The 18,218-nt window shown below is 30.3% G+C and overlaps 1 protein-coding gene across 1 annotated transcript in view; it reads left to right on the forward strand.

Moving 5' to 3' along the window:
• LOC132787701 (calcium-activated potassium channel slowpoke) overlaps positions 1-17,125 on the forward strand; it is a 42,758-nt gene extending 25,633 nt beyond the window's left edge. Inside the window, 11 exon segments of the mRNA XM_060794965.1 lie at positions 3,519-3,590; positions 7,227-7,301; positions 8,256-8,288; positions 8,496-8,685; positions 9,283-9,348; positions 10,862-11,039; positions 11,100-11,607; positions 11,826-11,962; positions 12,054-12,196; positions 12,267-12,486; positions 12,551-17,125. Of these exon segments, the coding sequence (XP_060650948.1) occupies positions 3,519-3,590; positions 7,227-7,301; positions 8,256-8,288; positions 8,496-8,685; positions 9,283-9,348; positions 10,862-11,039; positions 11,100-11,607; positions 11,826-11,962; positions 12,054-12,196; positions 12,267-12,486; positions 12,551-12,688 (1,760 nt within the window). The 3' untranslated portion in view covers positions 12,689-17,125.
• The last annotated feature ends 1,093 nt before the right edge of the window (positions 17,126-18,218 follow it).

The following is an 18,218-nucleotide window of genomic DNA, read 5'->3' on the forward strand; positions in this document are numbered from 1 at the left end:
CATATGTATATAATTTATGGGTATACGAATACTGGCAAAAATCGTACTATATTATGCAGTCAGACAACACGCACATAGTATGTGCTGCGTGTAATCTTTTGAAACCATCCATGTATATGTATATGTATATGTATATGTATATGTATATGTATATGTATATGTATATGTATATGTATATGTATATGTATATGTATATGTATATGTATATGTATATGTATATGTATATGTATATGTATATGTATATGTATATGTATATGTATATGTATATGTATATGTATATGTATATGTATATGTATATGTATATGTATATGTATATGTATATGTATATGTATATGTATATGTATATGTATATGTATATGTATATGTATATGTATATGTATATGTATATGTATATATGTATATGTATATGTATATGTATATGTATATGTATATGTATATGTATATGTATATGTATATGTATATGTATATGTATATGTATATGTATATGTATATGTATATGTATATGTATATGTATATGTATATGTATATGTATATGTATATGTATATGTATATGTATATGTATATGTATATGTATATGTATATGTATATGTATATGTATATGTATATGTATATGTATATGTATATGTATATGTATATGTATATGTATATGTATATGTATATGTATATGTATATGTATATGTATATGTATATGTATATGTATATGTATATGTATATGTATATGTATATGTATATGTATATGTATATGTATATGTATATGTATATGTATATGTATATGTATATGTATATGTATATATGTATATGTATATGTATATGTATATGTATATGTATATGTATATGTATATGTATATGTATATGTATATGTATATGTATATGTATATGTATATGTATATGTATATGTATATGTATATGTATATGTATATGTATATGTATATGTATATGTATATGTATATGTATATGTATATGTATATGTATATGTATATGTATATGTATATGTATATGTATATGTATATGTATATGTATATGTATATGTATATGTATATGTATATGTATATGTATATGTATATGTATATGTATATGTATATGTATATGTATATGTATATGTATATGTATATGTATATGTATATGTATATGTATATGTATATGTATATGTATATGTATATGTATATATATATGTATATGTATATGTATATGTATATGTATATGTATATGTATATGTGTATCGTTGGTTAATCTAATACACAATAATACAAATAAATGTCATAACTTTGTCCCACAGTGACTGTCCAACCAAGGAGCAAATTTGATGACTTAGGTAAATCAAAATTTTACAACACGACGTTTTTCCCAAAACGCAACTCACACTAACAACATTTAGTAATACAACAACGATCAATACTACTTCCACCCACTGAGTTTTGAAGTTATTATCTTTATCAAAGTTTGTTTAATGAACGCAAAATTATGAATTTTTTTTTGGTACATTCTTTTAAAACTGCAACATAAATTGACAACAACAAAATAGAAATTCATATATGTTTGCTCAAATTCTTTTCTGTCCTCTTTTAATCCTTAACTATATTCGTATACTGCACACTTCAACTTTCCTCCGACACACAACAAAATATTTTTATTCTTAGAATTGTTACCAACGGGTTTATTGGTTCATTAGTGCTGAGCAATTATGTTCAACACATTAAGAGTGTGCAGTCAAGATCCCTTCAAACTCCTTCATAGTTCAGTTAAGCCATTAATTCACATTAAATAATAATCCGTCCTGTCTCCTATCTTTGGATGTGTTCAGTTCATTTATGAACAGTTTTTGTTATCATACATATGTTATATGCCTCGTTTATAACCCGCCTCTCTAATACACTCGCTGGTTCAACGTACATACATATATAACATCCATAACACACTCCATACTTTCTGATGAGTCACACAATGTATCAAATTGTAAATATGTTTGTGAAAAATGCAATCTCTATTTTTTTTCCTTGTGGATTTTAATAATACCAACAATTACTATCACAGCATTCATTACAGTTTATATTTCAATTGTGTTAACCAAGTGAAAATAATAGCTCCAAATCTAGAATTCCTTTCTTCTATATATCTTAAAAGCTTCGCGCCATGAGTGAATCGTTTGAAATGGTAGTTCCTTAAGCCCACAAAAATTTTTGGCGATTTGAGCAACCAGCTAGTTACAGAAAATATACTTCATAACGAATATTTTTTTAACTTGTGCATGGAAAGGATACTCGTGCATTTTTCCTTTTCCTTTTTGGTATTTTAAAGTATTTTAAAGATAAAAGCTTTTAAAAACACTACCTATTTTCAAGCAATAATAATACGATTTTGAAATTGCACAATTTAAAAAGCTGTCTAGTTAATCCTTTCGCTGCCTACCATTCTTTGAAAAATCTCGCTGTATTATATTTGTTCTACTTAATAAATGAGAATGTTGGATAAAAAATACTACAAAATAAAAGAAGCGCATGAAACTGAGCACAAGATCGATTTGAATACACTTCTGTCACAAAAAAACTATGAATTCTATTTTTGACTAATTTTTGCAGCTCCCTTATTACTGAAACTTATTTAAATTATACATTTACTAATAGTAGCAATAAGTAATTCAAAAAATGCGTCGTGTATTCTACATTTAAATAAACAAATCCCAATTATATAATATTTTCGTGTTATAATTAATGTATATAAAAATATAAGCGTAGTTAACCCTCTTACCCGATAATGTGTAAATAATCTAATTTCAGATTTTCACTCGCGATGTACATAAATTTATAAGAGTCGTGTTACCAATCTAAACACAATCCGTTTACATATAATTTATACCATAATATAACTATACTTAGAAAAAAAAATTAAAAGATATATATGATATATATATATTTTTATATATATATATACTACTACTTATGTTAATTTATGGGTAGCTGCAATGATTTTAAGTAGTTAGTAAGTTATAATAATGTTTGAGTTACCTGCGTCTGGCTTAGGAAAGAATGCTCGCATTGTGTGGGAACACAGACAAAGAAACCATCCAAAAGCAGCGGTGGGCATCAGTAATCAAATAACACTTCAGAAAAAGAAATGCGTTTCAAGTTCCGGACACCTCTTTCTCTCTTTTCTCAGAAATTGTGCAACACAGAACAATAATTTTTTTTATTTTATTATAGTTAATTTCAATTATACTATATTTCGTATCTTTGTAAGTTTTGTGCTTCGTCACTTGATATTTTTTGGCTAGAAATTGTTTGCAGCGTTTCTTATAACCCCATTGAGAGTTTGCCACCTTTCTAAGTCGGACAACTTAGCTGAAGAGATTTTTATCGGCACGCCGATCGACGTTCTTATGTTATTACTCATGTAGCAAATTTCACTGCACATGTTGACTTGAAATAGTGTGCCCACCGCTGCTGCTTAGTAAAGTATATAGAGTACCAAAATATATTTTTATTGTATGTTTTGTGGTTCTGTAATCCCTCAACATATTACAGATGTGGGCATGATTATGATGCAAACGGGAATGGTCAACCAAGGCATCACATCGGTCATGAATACAATGGAGGGTACGCTTTTAATAAAACAACAAGCAATATTTTGAAAAAAAAAAAAACAAACAAAAAATTATATTAATGAAAGCTATTTATTTGTTGCTACTAAAGTATTGAACTGCATACTGTACTACTGTTTTAAATTTGCTTAACTCCAAAAATATTTAAACAATTTAAATGTATGCCCTTTCCACATCTGTGCTAAAATTGTTTTTGGAGAGTTAATTGAAAATTCGGTAACCTGATTTTCTTTTCAAAAGAACTTAAACCATTTCTAAAAGCAAAGTAATTTAATTAAAATAAAAGTTAAACAAATACATGCTTTTTAAATTAATAAACAAGAATCATAAATGTCATTAATAATAATAATAATGTTAATCAGGAGCCTTCTTACAGTTTATTAAACGTACAAGTGTTACTGTGATATTTTTATTTATGCTACAAGAGCCAATATGCTAAGTACCTTTATTAAAAAATGCACTAAAAATAACTCCATAACTTATATTATATAACGTATCCAACCCAACGACCTGCTTAATTTGAGGAACATAAAAGTCCCCGAAATGTGAAATTAATTGTGAATAGCAAGAAAATGATCAGTTTAGTGGGCTTAAGAGGCGTAGGGGGTTTCGTCTTAAATCCGAAAAACACCAGGCAGATAACTCATTAATATTTCAGATGCTATCACTATCGGTCTATTATTAAAACTCTCGTTCGTTGTTTCTCTTGTATTTTACCTATCGTATGCTCAGTATAAATATAACATAAAAACCTAGAGTTCTATTAGTTTGCAAAGATTTCTGGTTTGGTTCTGCCTCTCGTGTGCATAAAGACATCAAATATTCATAACTAGTAAATATTCTATACATACTTGTACTTGCAATCATATATTACTATATACCATATACGTATGTTAAATGAAAGTAAAGGTGAAGTACAGAGTGTGGCGTGATATTCTGATATATTTATTTCTGAAGAATTTTCAGTTTCATTATTATATGTGTTATATAATAATGACATTATTTTGTACTTCAATTATTTTCTTATGTTAATTTGTTAAAAGAAAGAGAATATGAAAACCAAATATCATTACCTTACCATCATTTACCTATTCACACATATCCTATACAATTCTGTTTTCATGAAACATAACAGTGGCCACCTTCCGGAAAGGCGTCCGAGCCGTACAAATGGTTGGGCGTGCAAGTACGTATAACTTTCCTACTCTCTCTCTATCTCTCTGTCTCTCTCTTTCTCTCTCGCGCTCTCTGTGTTTCTCTCTAGCTCTCTGTCGCTATATTACATACTTACATACATATAACTCTTCCATGTTTCTGCTCTTCCGTTACTCTATAAGAAAACATATTTTAAAACGAAAGACTTCACAAAAACAAACGTTATTCCTCCCAGATCAGAAACAATATTTCATCACATTGTACTACTTGTAATATCGACTAATCTTCTAATTAAATTATCATAATATGCTGTTATTCGCAAATAGCAGTTTTGGCCGTCGATAAGTCAGTCAACACCTTGTCTGACTTATTCAATCTGAAATCACAAGTAGTAATGAAAGTGAGAATATTTAACATTATACGAACAGTACACACGTCACAATCTAATACACACACACTTAAATATAAGAACATGAAACACAAATAATATTGAAAGTAAATCATACACATATTTACACGTAATCGATTCTACTTGTTTCTTCTCGGATTTGTGTACGTTTCATAACATATTATCTTACCTATTTAGTGAGTGTGTGCGTGTGTGTGTAGTAATGTCGAAAAGATAAATTCAAATTCAAATTTTGTATTTGTTCACTACTTATCTGAAATAAATAATTCAAGAATTATTCTTATATATTGTTGATGAAGTATTCTTCTTAATTATTCCATTCTACAATGTGACCAATAATCTTAGCATTAAATATTTAAATCAATATTTGGCATAATTATACCTCATACATGCATCATACCTACTTGAATATACTCATGGTATATGATACTGTACATACATATGTTTCATATAACTACTACCCTATTATTTATCATTGTATTAATATCGAAGGAAGAATACTTTTTGTATTATTTATTTTTATATTAAAAAAACAAACTTATTCAAATTAAAAAGTATTTAGAAATTCAGGAAATATTCATTTGTTATAAAATGATAGTATTGAAACACATGTAATATTCAATTTAACAGAATTATACAAAACTATACAAATTTCTCACTCTGCGGCTTCCTTATACTTTCCTACTTGTATATCTATTCATTTGTTCCAACTTCTTCAACTTCTACAACACTCGTACTGTGTATTTATATGTCTGTGTGTGTGTGTGTGTAGAAGACGATGAATACTCGTTGTCAAGTAAGTCAATTAATTTAAGTGATCTCATATACTAAAACAAATAAATAAATTAAGTCAGCATTTGTATTTACCATAAAAACATTTATTAGGATTTCCATTTTAGAATTTATGACATTTCCCTAGTACTTTTTTAGTGTGCTAATGCACGTTTTTTCCTTTTGTATGTGTTTTCTTTAAATGTATTCGGTTTTAAAAACTTTACTGAGTTTTCTATTTATTCAACTCGGTTTTTTGACATTTTTTTTAAATATAAAACAAATTGTAAATTTTATGAGAATCCATTTCTTATTCGAAACATAATTTTCATTGAAGCAAAAATTCTTGCAAACCCCAATCCTTGTCTACTACAGCCCTTTCGTCATTTATCAAATCACAAAGTTTAGAAATATGCAGCAAACACATCAATTTTAATTTCTTAAATAAATAATCATTGAAGAGTCCAAGTTTTTAAAGTGATGTTATATAGTGGAGCTGATAATTATTTATGAAATATATTTAGGGAGAAAAGGCTTAAAAATGGGTTTAGATTTCAGAAAAAAGTAAAATTAAAACTAATTGCTTTTTAAGTCAAGAAATCTTGCTAACAAGTCGAAGCTATCAATAATATAACATATATATGCGTAAAATACACTTCATTGTTGTATACTTATCATTTAAGATATTAAGTATAATACATATACATATGCATATAAAATTTGCAGTTAATAGTACAATATTATTATATTAAAGCAAAATAAGACATAATAATGTTATATTCTAGTTTGAAAGCCTGCTTTTTCATCTCTGTAGTATATTGAAATTTACTTACTATCAACTTATTCTTATAGCCGCTGATGTTGTAGTTTATTCTTATTTGCATGAGCCTTAATTCTCTACTTACAAATTTGCTAATTTCTTATGAATGCTTAGCAACCATTACAAAACTTCCTGAAGTTTATCCTGACTTTTCTTTGGTTGACTTTAGTTCGAAAAGCACTTTTTAAATTTCTTGGGGATGTAAAAATCCTAAAAGCCTTAAAAATTTCATAAATTGCTTTTGCAAAATTTTGTGCTTACAATGGAATCGAATATTGCAAAGCAAATTGCAATAATTAAACTGAAAATTAAATTAATTTCAAACACTAAATTTACATATGCAGCTTAACTTAAAAAAAAAACCAAAACAATTATAAACCTCACCAAAAAGTATTGCCTTTTACACACAATTAAAAAAAACCTTATAATATGATTACCTTAAGCTGTGCGATAACAATACCAAAAATATCTTACAGATGAACACCATCCTGCACCCACATTTACGCCACCAGATCTACCCAAGCGGGTGCATGTGCGTGGATCTGTATCGGGTAATGTCTCAAAATCAGCTTGTGTAAAATCTATAATACATCAGAAAAAAACGATTACCATTAAGTCTACAAACATCTATCAACACAAGAGAAAGAGGTTTCGACCAACCACACAGCACTTTTGATCCTAAAAGTGTGCTATAATTTTTTTCATTTTTAACACACACGCATACATAACCACTGGCGGTCAACTGAGTATGCTTGACATTTTGAAAAGGCAATTTACGCTTTGAAATTAAAAAGCTGAATCAATTGATCAATAGTGTACATTACTTAATATAATTTGTAATATGTGTGTACGTCCTTATTTAATTTTACAGTTCTATTCACGACAACGTGAACAAGTGTCATTTGATAAGATATTTCCGTTAGATCCGAACTATGAAAAGAAACCCCAATTGTTATTTGAAATAATCCTAATACTGTAAATGTCTAAAGTATAACAATATATTTACTGAATTGTCGTCTCTGCTGTTAACAATCATTAAATTTCATATTTACTATCGATGTCTACTTACTTTGGAGTGTTTTAACTTAAATGGATTTTTGTAAAAATTTGTGTATGCGTGTGTGTTGTGTTTTGCTTAAATATTTGCTTGTTAATTACTCCTTTTAATTTCTTGTGACCAGATACAAATCACATCTAAAATTCCAAATTCCAATTCAAAACTAACACTAGACTAATACCTAACGCTAAAGAACTATAGATTATTCTCCATGCGGATCGAAAATAACTTTCTTGATTACTTTGCCAATAAAATGTTATATCTAAGCGTTTGATCTTAGTACAAACAATACTAATTAAATGTATCTGATTTTTCTTTATATCCGTATTTTGCTATAAACGCCAATAAAAAACAATCGCAACTGCCAATACCAATGCCAATGACAATGCCAATGCCAACGCTAAATGCAATGCCTTCGTTATCAAAAATTCAACTGTAATTAACATAGGTGACATTACACGTGACAGAGAAGACACAAATCGTAAGTTTCTCATACATAGTCTAAGCTTAGTCATCTACAAAATAGTTATACATACATATATATATATGTATATGTATATATATAATATCATAAATATCATAAGTATGTCTACACCTTGATTTTCTCACTTATGTTGGTCATTGAACTGTAGCTGCAGCTGTAACTCAATCGCTCAATGCCTCTCTTCATTCCTCGTCTATTTTGCAGTACTTAATCGTAATGTGCGTCGTCCGAATGGCACAGGTAACGGAGCAGGTGGCATGCATCACATGAATAATACGGCTAGTGCTGCGGCAGTCGCCGCAGCAGCGGTCAAGCAAGTGAACAAGGTAAAGCCTACGGTGAATGTGAACCGACAGGTGGAGGGACAAGTTATATCGCCATCACAGTACAACAGGTGAGTGACTCAAATTTATATAGCAGACTTAACATAGTCCGATAGCATACGATGGTTGAAAGCACGGAAGTAACCATTCTTACCACACACAACAGAACGCACGCGGTTTCAATTACAAAGTACAAGTACACATAAGTGAACCACGATAAATCGGTAATTCAGCAAAAGAACAACACTTTAGGTCGTCGCTACTTATTCAACTGCATTTTATGATTTTTATGTAATTCCTTCTTTGCAATACAACAACATAAAAGAAAACGTTACAAAACTATTATTTAAGAACTACAATCACAGTTTCATTTTTTATTTGTGTTTTTTCTCCTACTATACACCTAACATAATACAAAGACTCACAATGTGATGGCCTTCAATGATGGCCACGCCTCGTACATACATACATACATATGTAAATGGTCTTTAACAATGTACACATTATTAAAAACTATGACCTCTTTAAATACTCTTACACCTCATAAGAACTGTCTCATTCATATGTTAAAAAAACAGATTAGATAAAAAAAAAAAGTACACAAAACAATTAAAAACAATTTTACCAGTCTAAATGTATAAAATCCAACGAACAACATTTTGTTTCAGGCCACCAGAAAATGATGCTAACCCTTATGCGGGCTATCAACTTGCTTACGAAGTTAAAAAGCTCATGTATGCGTCCATAATTTCTTAGAAATTTTACTTAAAACCAAATTGCAAGAGACAAAATCTAAACGTATTTATCTTAGTATTCGTAAATACTTTTTCAAATTTTGCGCATTTTTTAAACTCACTTAATTAATTGGTTGATTGAAAGCTGTTCCATACATCAATAATTAATGTCAATTATTATTAAATCATTACTACTCATAACTCTCCATATGAGTAATATTGTATAACATTGCTGTGCGTGTTTCTTTAAATGTATGTGTGTGTTTATTAATGTATGTGTATATATTTGTATATGCGTGTGTGTGCAAGTGTAAATGTTCGTGAACGTATCCAAGCTTTTTTTATAATCGTCTTTTTGCAGTTGCCATGAAATAAAAAAATGATTTGAAACGCATTTATAAGTTAACTTTTTTTTCTACCTCTTTTTTGATTGCATAGACTTGAGATTTTTACAATATTCGTAATGAAAATTGTATCACGTGTGCGAAAATCCCTTTTAACAAGATTGCTTTTGAATGTTTTTTACTGTCTTTCACTCTCTGTCTCTCTTTCTCTTTGCTATAATTAGCTTGTCTATCTTTACACCAAACTAAGCTGTGATATTACAATATATTTTATGATTTCATAATGTTTTAGTCGCATTATTCCGTTTACACTTTTAAATTGTCCGACAATTCCATAGAATGTTGTGTGATTATTTTATTATATTTATATAAATGTATTTACTTTCAATACTATTCGAAGTAAATACAAATTTTAAGATTTTTTTTTCATTTCAAGAAGAAGAGCGGATAAACTTTGTTTTTAAACGAAGAAAACAAAGAAAATATTTTTTCTTTTATCCTCTAAGTACAACTTCTAATTAAAAAAGAAGTTATAATGGTTTCCATCAATTCCACCTTTAAAATATTTTTTGATAAACTTATTACTTGTCGCATGTGAGCTTATGCATGTCCAACATTAAATTTTCGAAATACCAAATTTCAAAATGGTTGGGCATATGGACTCTATACTAATTTGCCTTCGTCGTCGGTTGTTAAGAAATCGAATTCATATTACATCACTTTACATCACTTTGTTTCATGAATTGATTTTTTTTTTTGTATATTCGTATTGATATTTGTGTATCAGTATTTGCAATTTCACAAGTGTTGCTATTAGCACAAGCTCTCCTTATTCTCTCTGTCTAATAATTAATTACCACTACTTGTACTTACTATCTCTCTAGCTGTATCTATCTATATCTATCAATCTATCTATCAATATGTATATTTTTATCTAACGTATCAAAGACACAATTATAAATTAAGATTCAAGTACTCGCATTTAAGTACTCATTTATTCTTTGAACGAAACTTGTACTCGTAGTTACGAAGATCACTTTGCATTTGGATGTAGCGTTTATTTTGATTAGTTCGATAATCTGATATGTCACGAAATATCCCAAAAAATTAGAAAGAAGCATTGCATATGTTGCACGGTTAATAAAAGCTATCGATTTTTTCGCCTCTAGGCCAACGAGTCGCAGCTCGGGCACAGGAACACAAAATCAAAACGGCGGAGTGTCGTTGCCAGCCGGTATCGCGGACGATCAGTCAAAGGACTTTGATTTCGAGAAGACGGAAATGAAGTACGATTCGACAGGCATGTTTCACTGGAGTCCGGCTAAGAGTTTAGAAGACTGCATATTGGTAAGTCATTAAGGACTTAACAAAAATGATATATCTGACGCTCGACTCTTTGTTTCATAGGATCGCAATCAGGCGGCCATGACGGTACTGAATGGCCATGTGGTGGTTTGTCTGTTTGCTGATCCGGATTCACCTTTAATTGGACTGCGGAATCTGGTGATGCCACTGCGAGCATCCAATTTCCATTACCACGAACTCAAGCATGTGGTAATTGTTGGCTCAGTCGACTATATCCGGAGAGAGTGGAAGATGTTACAGAATCTGCCTAAGATATCGGTACTTAATGGCTCGCCGCTGAGTCGAGCAGATCTACGCGCGGTGAATGTCAATTTGTGTGATATGTGTTGCATATTATCTGCTAAAGTTCCTAGTAATGATGATCCCACATTGGCCGACAAGGAGGCCATTCTAGCCTCGCTTAACATCAAGGCGATGACCTTTGATGATACGATTGGTGTGCTCAGTCAACGGGGTCCGGAATTCGATAATCTGAGCGCAACCGCCGGCAGCCCCATTGTTCTACAGCGCCGTGGCTCTGTGTATGGTGCAAATGTGCCGATGATAACAGGTAAACTGCATTGCACTAAGTTGGCCGAGTTTACGAACGACCGAATGAAATGCTTACGTTTCCATGGCGTGCATATGAGGCTGATCAGGCATTTCAGTTGGTTTAAGGGTTTTTTATTTTGCACTGATCAGCCTCATACACTGTCATGCTTTCCAATATGCGAAAGAAGGCGTGTCACTAATTGAACACTGTCCTCTATTGTTGGTTGTCGTTTAAAGAACTGGTCAATGATAGTAACGTGCAGTTTCTCGATCAAGACGACGATGATGATCCAGATACAGAGCTCTATCTAACGCAGCCATTTGCCTGCGGAACTGCATTCGCTGTGAGCGTGTTAGACTCGCTAATGTCAACGGTAAAGTGAAACTCCTAACTCAAAGGCTAGACCAGCACGTTAGCTAGATTAAATGGTAATTTCTTACATTTTTATTTGACATTTGATACAGACATACTTCAATCAAAATGCCTTAACGCTGATCCGCTCGTTAATAACTGGCGGGGCGACGCCTGAACTAGAACTAATCTTGGCCGAGGGAGCGGGCTTAAGGGGAGGATACAGTACCGTCGACAGTCTGAGCAATCGTGACAGGTAAATCAAATATAATAGGGTTTTCTGTCTTCCATGCAACACACTAATTGAGTCTGTATGAAACTCTTAGGTGCCGTGTTGGTCAAATATCCCTATACGATGGGCCACTTGCCCAGTTTGGCGAATGTGGCAAGTATGGGGATTTATTCGTTGCCGCTCTCAAGTCGTATGGAATGTTGTGTATCGGACTATATCGATTCAGGGACACCAGTTCTAGCTGTGATGCGAGCAGCAAACGATATGTAATTACCAACCCACCCGATGACTTTTCTTTACTGCCAACAGATCAGGTAATCTAAATTAATAAGTTCCCAAATTAATCAGCACTCATGTTCACTTAAATCATTCTTAAAGGTATTCGTATTAATGCAATTTGATCCGGGTCTGGAGTACAAACCGCCAGCGGTTCGTGTACCAGCTGGCGGACGCGGCACAAACACACAAGGCTCTGGGGTCGGTGGAGGCGGCTCTAACAAGGATGATAACTCTTGATTGTTACTGTGTAGCGCCTTAACTGATGGTCCTTATTCGTATATTTGAACGATGGAGAAGTTAATTGTGGACAGAATATTGCAGTTGTGGCACAGACATTGGCATCACATTTCTTTCGGACTGCGATGCAATTGGCACATTCAGTTATAGTTATACTTGTAGGCCATATGAAAAATGCATACTTAATTGTACCACGAGAAGACGTGAACAAATCAAAAGCTGTTTAATTCAATTAGATTTTCGATGCATGTGCTGCAAATGTAATATTCTGTATTTTTAAGTTTGTGGAATCTTAGATAATCTCTCAATCAACAACCGACCACTAGGGAGAACTACAAAAGACCATTCTGTTTCAGATGATTCCACAAATTAAAACGCCACAAGTCTAAGTAAAAAAGACCAACTTCTTTAACATCCACCGTTCAAGTATCAGCTGATTGCTTCCCACACCATTCCGTATGCCTTTTAGAACCTTGAAATTCAATTTACACGTTTAATTTTGAATGTTTTGTATTTTATAATTACATAATCTATTATCTATTTTCTGTATCCATTATATTTTCCTTTTGTTATCATATTTTAGTACTGCAAAATAAATATACACTAATTCGATTATCAATCTTGATTTTTTGATATTTTGGTGCACTTAGTGTTAATGAAATAATCATTAGTTATTCGTATATGTATTATTATGTATCAATTAGTTATATCCATGCACTCATATCTTATTGTTTCGACATCGTTAATTCTAATTTTATCATTTATATTCTTCAATGAGTTCAGTTCATGGTGCTATCATTGCATAACAACAAATCAAATGAACGAATCGAAATGAAAATTCATCTCAATGGTGTGACGAAAGCAATTTGGAACCATTAGTAAGGTAAGCTACACATTAAGCAACAACTGATAAAGAAAAAAAACATTAAGGTTCAATTTCAAAGTGGAATGACAAACTATATGAACTATGTGTACCATTTGACTAACAATCTTAATAAGATAAAACCTATGATTCTAGCTTGTGCAACTAAATATGAGAATGTAGTATGTACGCAAATATGCAAATATATGTATATGCACTTCTACGAATTGGCTCATGAATTTACCGCAAACCTACATATGCACAATGCTTTTGCAAATGTTGACAAGTATTTTCAAAGCGATATAAAACGAGCAAAGAAGCTATAAATTGCACAAGAGTTGGCATCCATAAACTGCCAACTACCGATGGAACCAAAGTTTCAGTATTTATAGATGGATTCTCAGTGTATTCAATTGAAATCGAACTAGCTGTAATGCTTGTGCTATAATAACACATAACATGGGCTATTGATCGGTTTAAAAAGCTTTCGACACCGATATTATTAATGCTTAAACTGTCATCAATTATTACTACAAGAACAAAGACAGACAATGATACAGATACATACACATTGAGAAACACTTACATATACTAACATAAAAACAAATACAGATACACCACACAGATTAAGACAAAGATATACAGACACAGAAGAAGAAATGCCTGACATAGATATACACTTTTCGAATGTGAAAGTCATGAAGTAATGAAAATTGAGAAACTGTGAAATTGTGAAATGGATAATTGGCAAAACAGAAAAGCCTGGAAGTATGTCAGCATTCAAGTTCAAAAATTGCATTTAGATGTTTCTGAGCATGCGCAAAACACGATTTATATAAGCATATTATATTAATTTAACTATAATGTCAGTCAAGACACAAGTTATTCTTAATGAAAACAAAAATGGAGCAAAAACAAAAGTGCAACACGAACAGCAATCAGCTACATCTTGATTATCTTAATAAAATCTTTGGAATTTTATATAAAAAATGGTTATATCAACAAAATACACTTTTTACCTTCTTAAAGCATTATTTAAGGTATGTTTGTATATACATAAAAAGCCATGTGGACATCGATCCAAAATAAGAATATGAACTTCAAAATTACATACAGACGTCAAACACAAAAAAAAGGAGGTATTTTCATTTCTCCCTGAGCTAACTTAGTTTAAAAACAAATGGATGGGCAGAAGGGAATAAACTTACAAATATTTTGTTTACAAGAGGATTTAGTGAATTCAAGGATATTCCACAGTAAAGCTGCCATAAAAAATACATTAATATCAACAACAAAATAACTTACAAAATAAATATTAATGTAATGTAAGTAAATATTAAATGTAAGTTGCGCATTCATGTCAATGCTATTCAATATGATACATATGATTATATTTCTAGTGTAAAGCTGCTGAAGATATTCAAAATACGTACATACATATGTATGTATAAGTATGTTACTAACACCCAAGATAGATAGACAAATGTAACTATCTATGAATATGCTGAGCAGTTGACAAAATGTAGCTAGTAATATTTTTAGTGTGTGATGCACGCGTATGCGCTTTTTACGTGCGTGCCTATTGCGATTTACGAGCAGCAGCTGTGGTGTTCTAAACAATTTTTTTTAGAATAATTTATTGCAAATATGTACACATATGAGTCGATCGAAAGACCAAAAAACTTTCAGCCCGTTTCTCTCATCCTCAAATTTTGTACATGCTCGCATGGTATGCTCTCTGTTTTTGTACATAAGTATTTATGCTACTTCTCATCAAATAACGTAACAATATAGCTTTTACTTAATTATTCAATGCTCATTTCACACATTTTCTTTTATCTATTTATTTATTTATGATTTGTTCAAATAAGAAACACTGCCAAAGCGTATAGAAATCATGTAATATCTACTTAGGTCACACCACAACATTCAAATCATTTTTAAATTTTATATTTTCATAAACTAAATAATTAATAACACACATACATAAAAGTAACCGCGTATTTAAAAACACTTAAACGAATAGGAGTAGTACAATTGTTTTGATTTTATTGTATTCATTTAAATTTTGAAATATAAGTTAAGCGTAAAAACACAAGTACAGTTAATCGAATTCGAGCTTTTAATATAATACAAACAAGTAGGTCATCGATAGAGAGTAAAAATATTCTAAGTTATATTTTCGTTCATTGTGTTTTCATAAAATTAATATAGTTTTAGAGGTACTCAAACAGAATCATAATAAATAACATTTTAAAATAAAATGGAAAAGGATGAAAATTGTGAATATTTAGAATGCGCCTTCAAAGATAAAAATAAAAATAAGAATAGCAAAACACAAATATATGCATGTGTGTAGATTTGTAATATGAATAGCGCAATGAAATCTTAGCTTAACATAGCTTAGAAAACATAATTATAAGTAATGATTGAACATTAAACAAATTAGATCTAATACAGTCATTTCACTAATTGTTAGTGCAATTTGAAACATGCAAATGGACAATGAAAATCCATGAAAAACATCTGCAAGCATCTGCAAAAGACGTAGAGGATACCCAAAAGTTAAACATATTTTTTAAATGAATACCATAGTTTTAACATTTTTAGGAATATAAAGACTCAGACTTAAATACATTCAAATACACAAAACCGCACGCACGATTAGATACAACAGCGAAAACCTACATTTAAAATAAAACAAGAGCTACAACAAAACGAACTCTCGATGTTGTGAAACTTGATAAAATCATGTTTACGATATAAAGCTAATAAAATATTAATTGAAAAGGTCATAGTGTCGAAAAAAGCTGCGCTCGTTTCTTTGTACCCAATTGCCTGCAATTCATATTAAAGACATTTTTTCATAACAGCAAGTTAGGCTTTTAAAAATTCTTTAAGCATTCTTAATATACCAAACTCTTAATCTGATCTCTGAGACGATCCAGCTTTACATAAACAAAGATAAAACAATATAAACATAACACTATTTCGACTAAACTAATACTCAATACCATATATTTAAATACAACATTTTGTAGAAAATTTCCCAAAAAAGAAAAAAAATCAGAATATGTAAAAGAATCATAATTTTAAATGTAAATTCATTTTTTAGTAGCTAGAAACATACATATAGTACTCTGTACAGGAATCAACACTTGCAGCTAGAAATAACAAACTACAATTTATAGCAGTGCAAAAAATAATGTTTTAATGATGCAAGTTAAAAATGTTATTATATTTATAAAAGGCGAAAATGAAAATAAAATTTACATATAATTTTGGAGCACAGTAAAAACCAATCACATTCATATAAATCAAACCTACATCTACATCACATACATACACATGCATACTATATCTAGGAATTATTTTCATTACACAATGTATAAATTAAAACAAAACCAAACATAAACCTAACAAAGTTATCATATAGACAAGATTACTGTAATTAGCTTTGTTTTTTTTGTATGTTTTTTCGTTTTACTCACAATTACAGACAAGTGCGCATTAAATAAAATTAAATTATCCATAACAATGGTAAAATAAAAGAATAATCAGAAAATCACATTTTAAATAATTGTCTTAGAATAAGATAAAATAAAAAATATAATAAACATTAAAGACAACAGATAAATGTAATTAAATAAATGGTGTAATAATAATATGTTGTTAATGTTAAAAGAAACTTGTTAAAAATAATATTTCAAATAAATATACAAATTTAAATAACGACTTGGCTGAAACCTTTTCCTTATTAAAAGTGAAATTTTGAGTTACGTCAATCTGTCCAAAAATTTACCTACATATGGTAAGCCAGTGCTAAACATTCCATCGACCAACTGAGTTTAGAAATTTACAATCATGACCCGCATAAAACACACCCAATTACGCACTCGATGCGCATTAATGGCAAGTTTCATAAGCGTGAACGTCGACCTGCATAAATCATTAACTCGCTATAATCTCAGCTGACTAATATAGAGTTATATATTTATATATGTTACATATTGATATTAGAAAATGTCCACTATGTGTTTAATAGTTGAAGTATTTAATTCTATAAATACTGTCAAATGGATGTAATTCAAAAGTACGCCATGACGCGATCAAATTTAATATATATAATATAATGGGTGCTGACAAGTTTTTTGTGCGCACGTGTGTGAATACACAATTGTACATGAAATTACATTTAGGGCATATGTATTTGAATAAAAAAAAGTACGCTAATCTAGTTGTATACATTCGTACTACACAATTTTTGTACAAGGCACAACCAAATGTTTTGGTTGATTGTCACCTTTTATTGTTATATAGTATTATAGTAATATATTATGTATTCCAGAAAAATACGACTTCAATATAGTAGGGTATTACTTGAAATTTTAAAATAATCCTTCCTTATTGTTTATTGAAAATCTATAAACGTCGTAAACACTCTGTTTAACCTTTAACTCAGTTCAAATGCTTGATTAAATTCAAATATCTTGGCAATTTAAATAGACTTCATTTAGTTCCCATATCAGAAATTTGTTTTCATTAATCATAACCTCTAATAAAAATTGTGTTATTTAAACAAATTGTTACAGTGGTAGATATTGCTTCAGGTTGCAAAAATCCGAATTATTTATATGCATTTTAATAAAGATTTACTTAATATGCATT

This window comes from Drosophila nasuta, chromosome 2R (genome assembly GCF_023558535.2).
Source record: "Drosophila nasuta strain 15112-1781.00 chromosome 2R, ASM2355853v1, whole genome shotgun sequence".
NCBI classification, from domain to species: domain Eukaryota; kingdom Metazoa; phylum Arthropoda; class Insecta; order Diptera; family Drosophilidae; genus Drosophila; species Drosophila nasuta.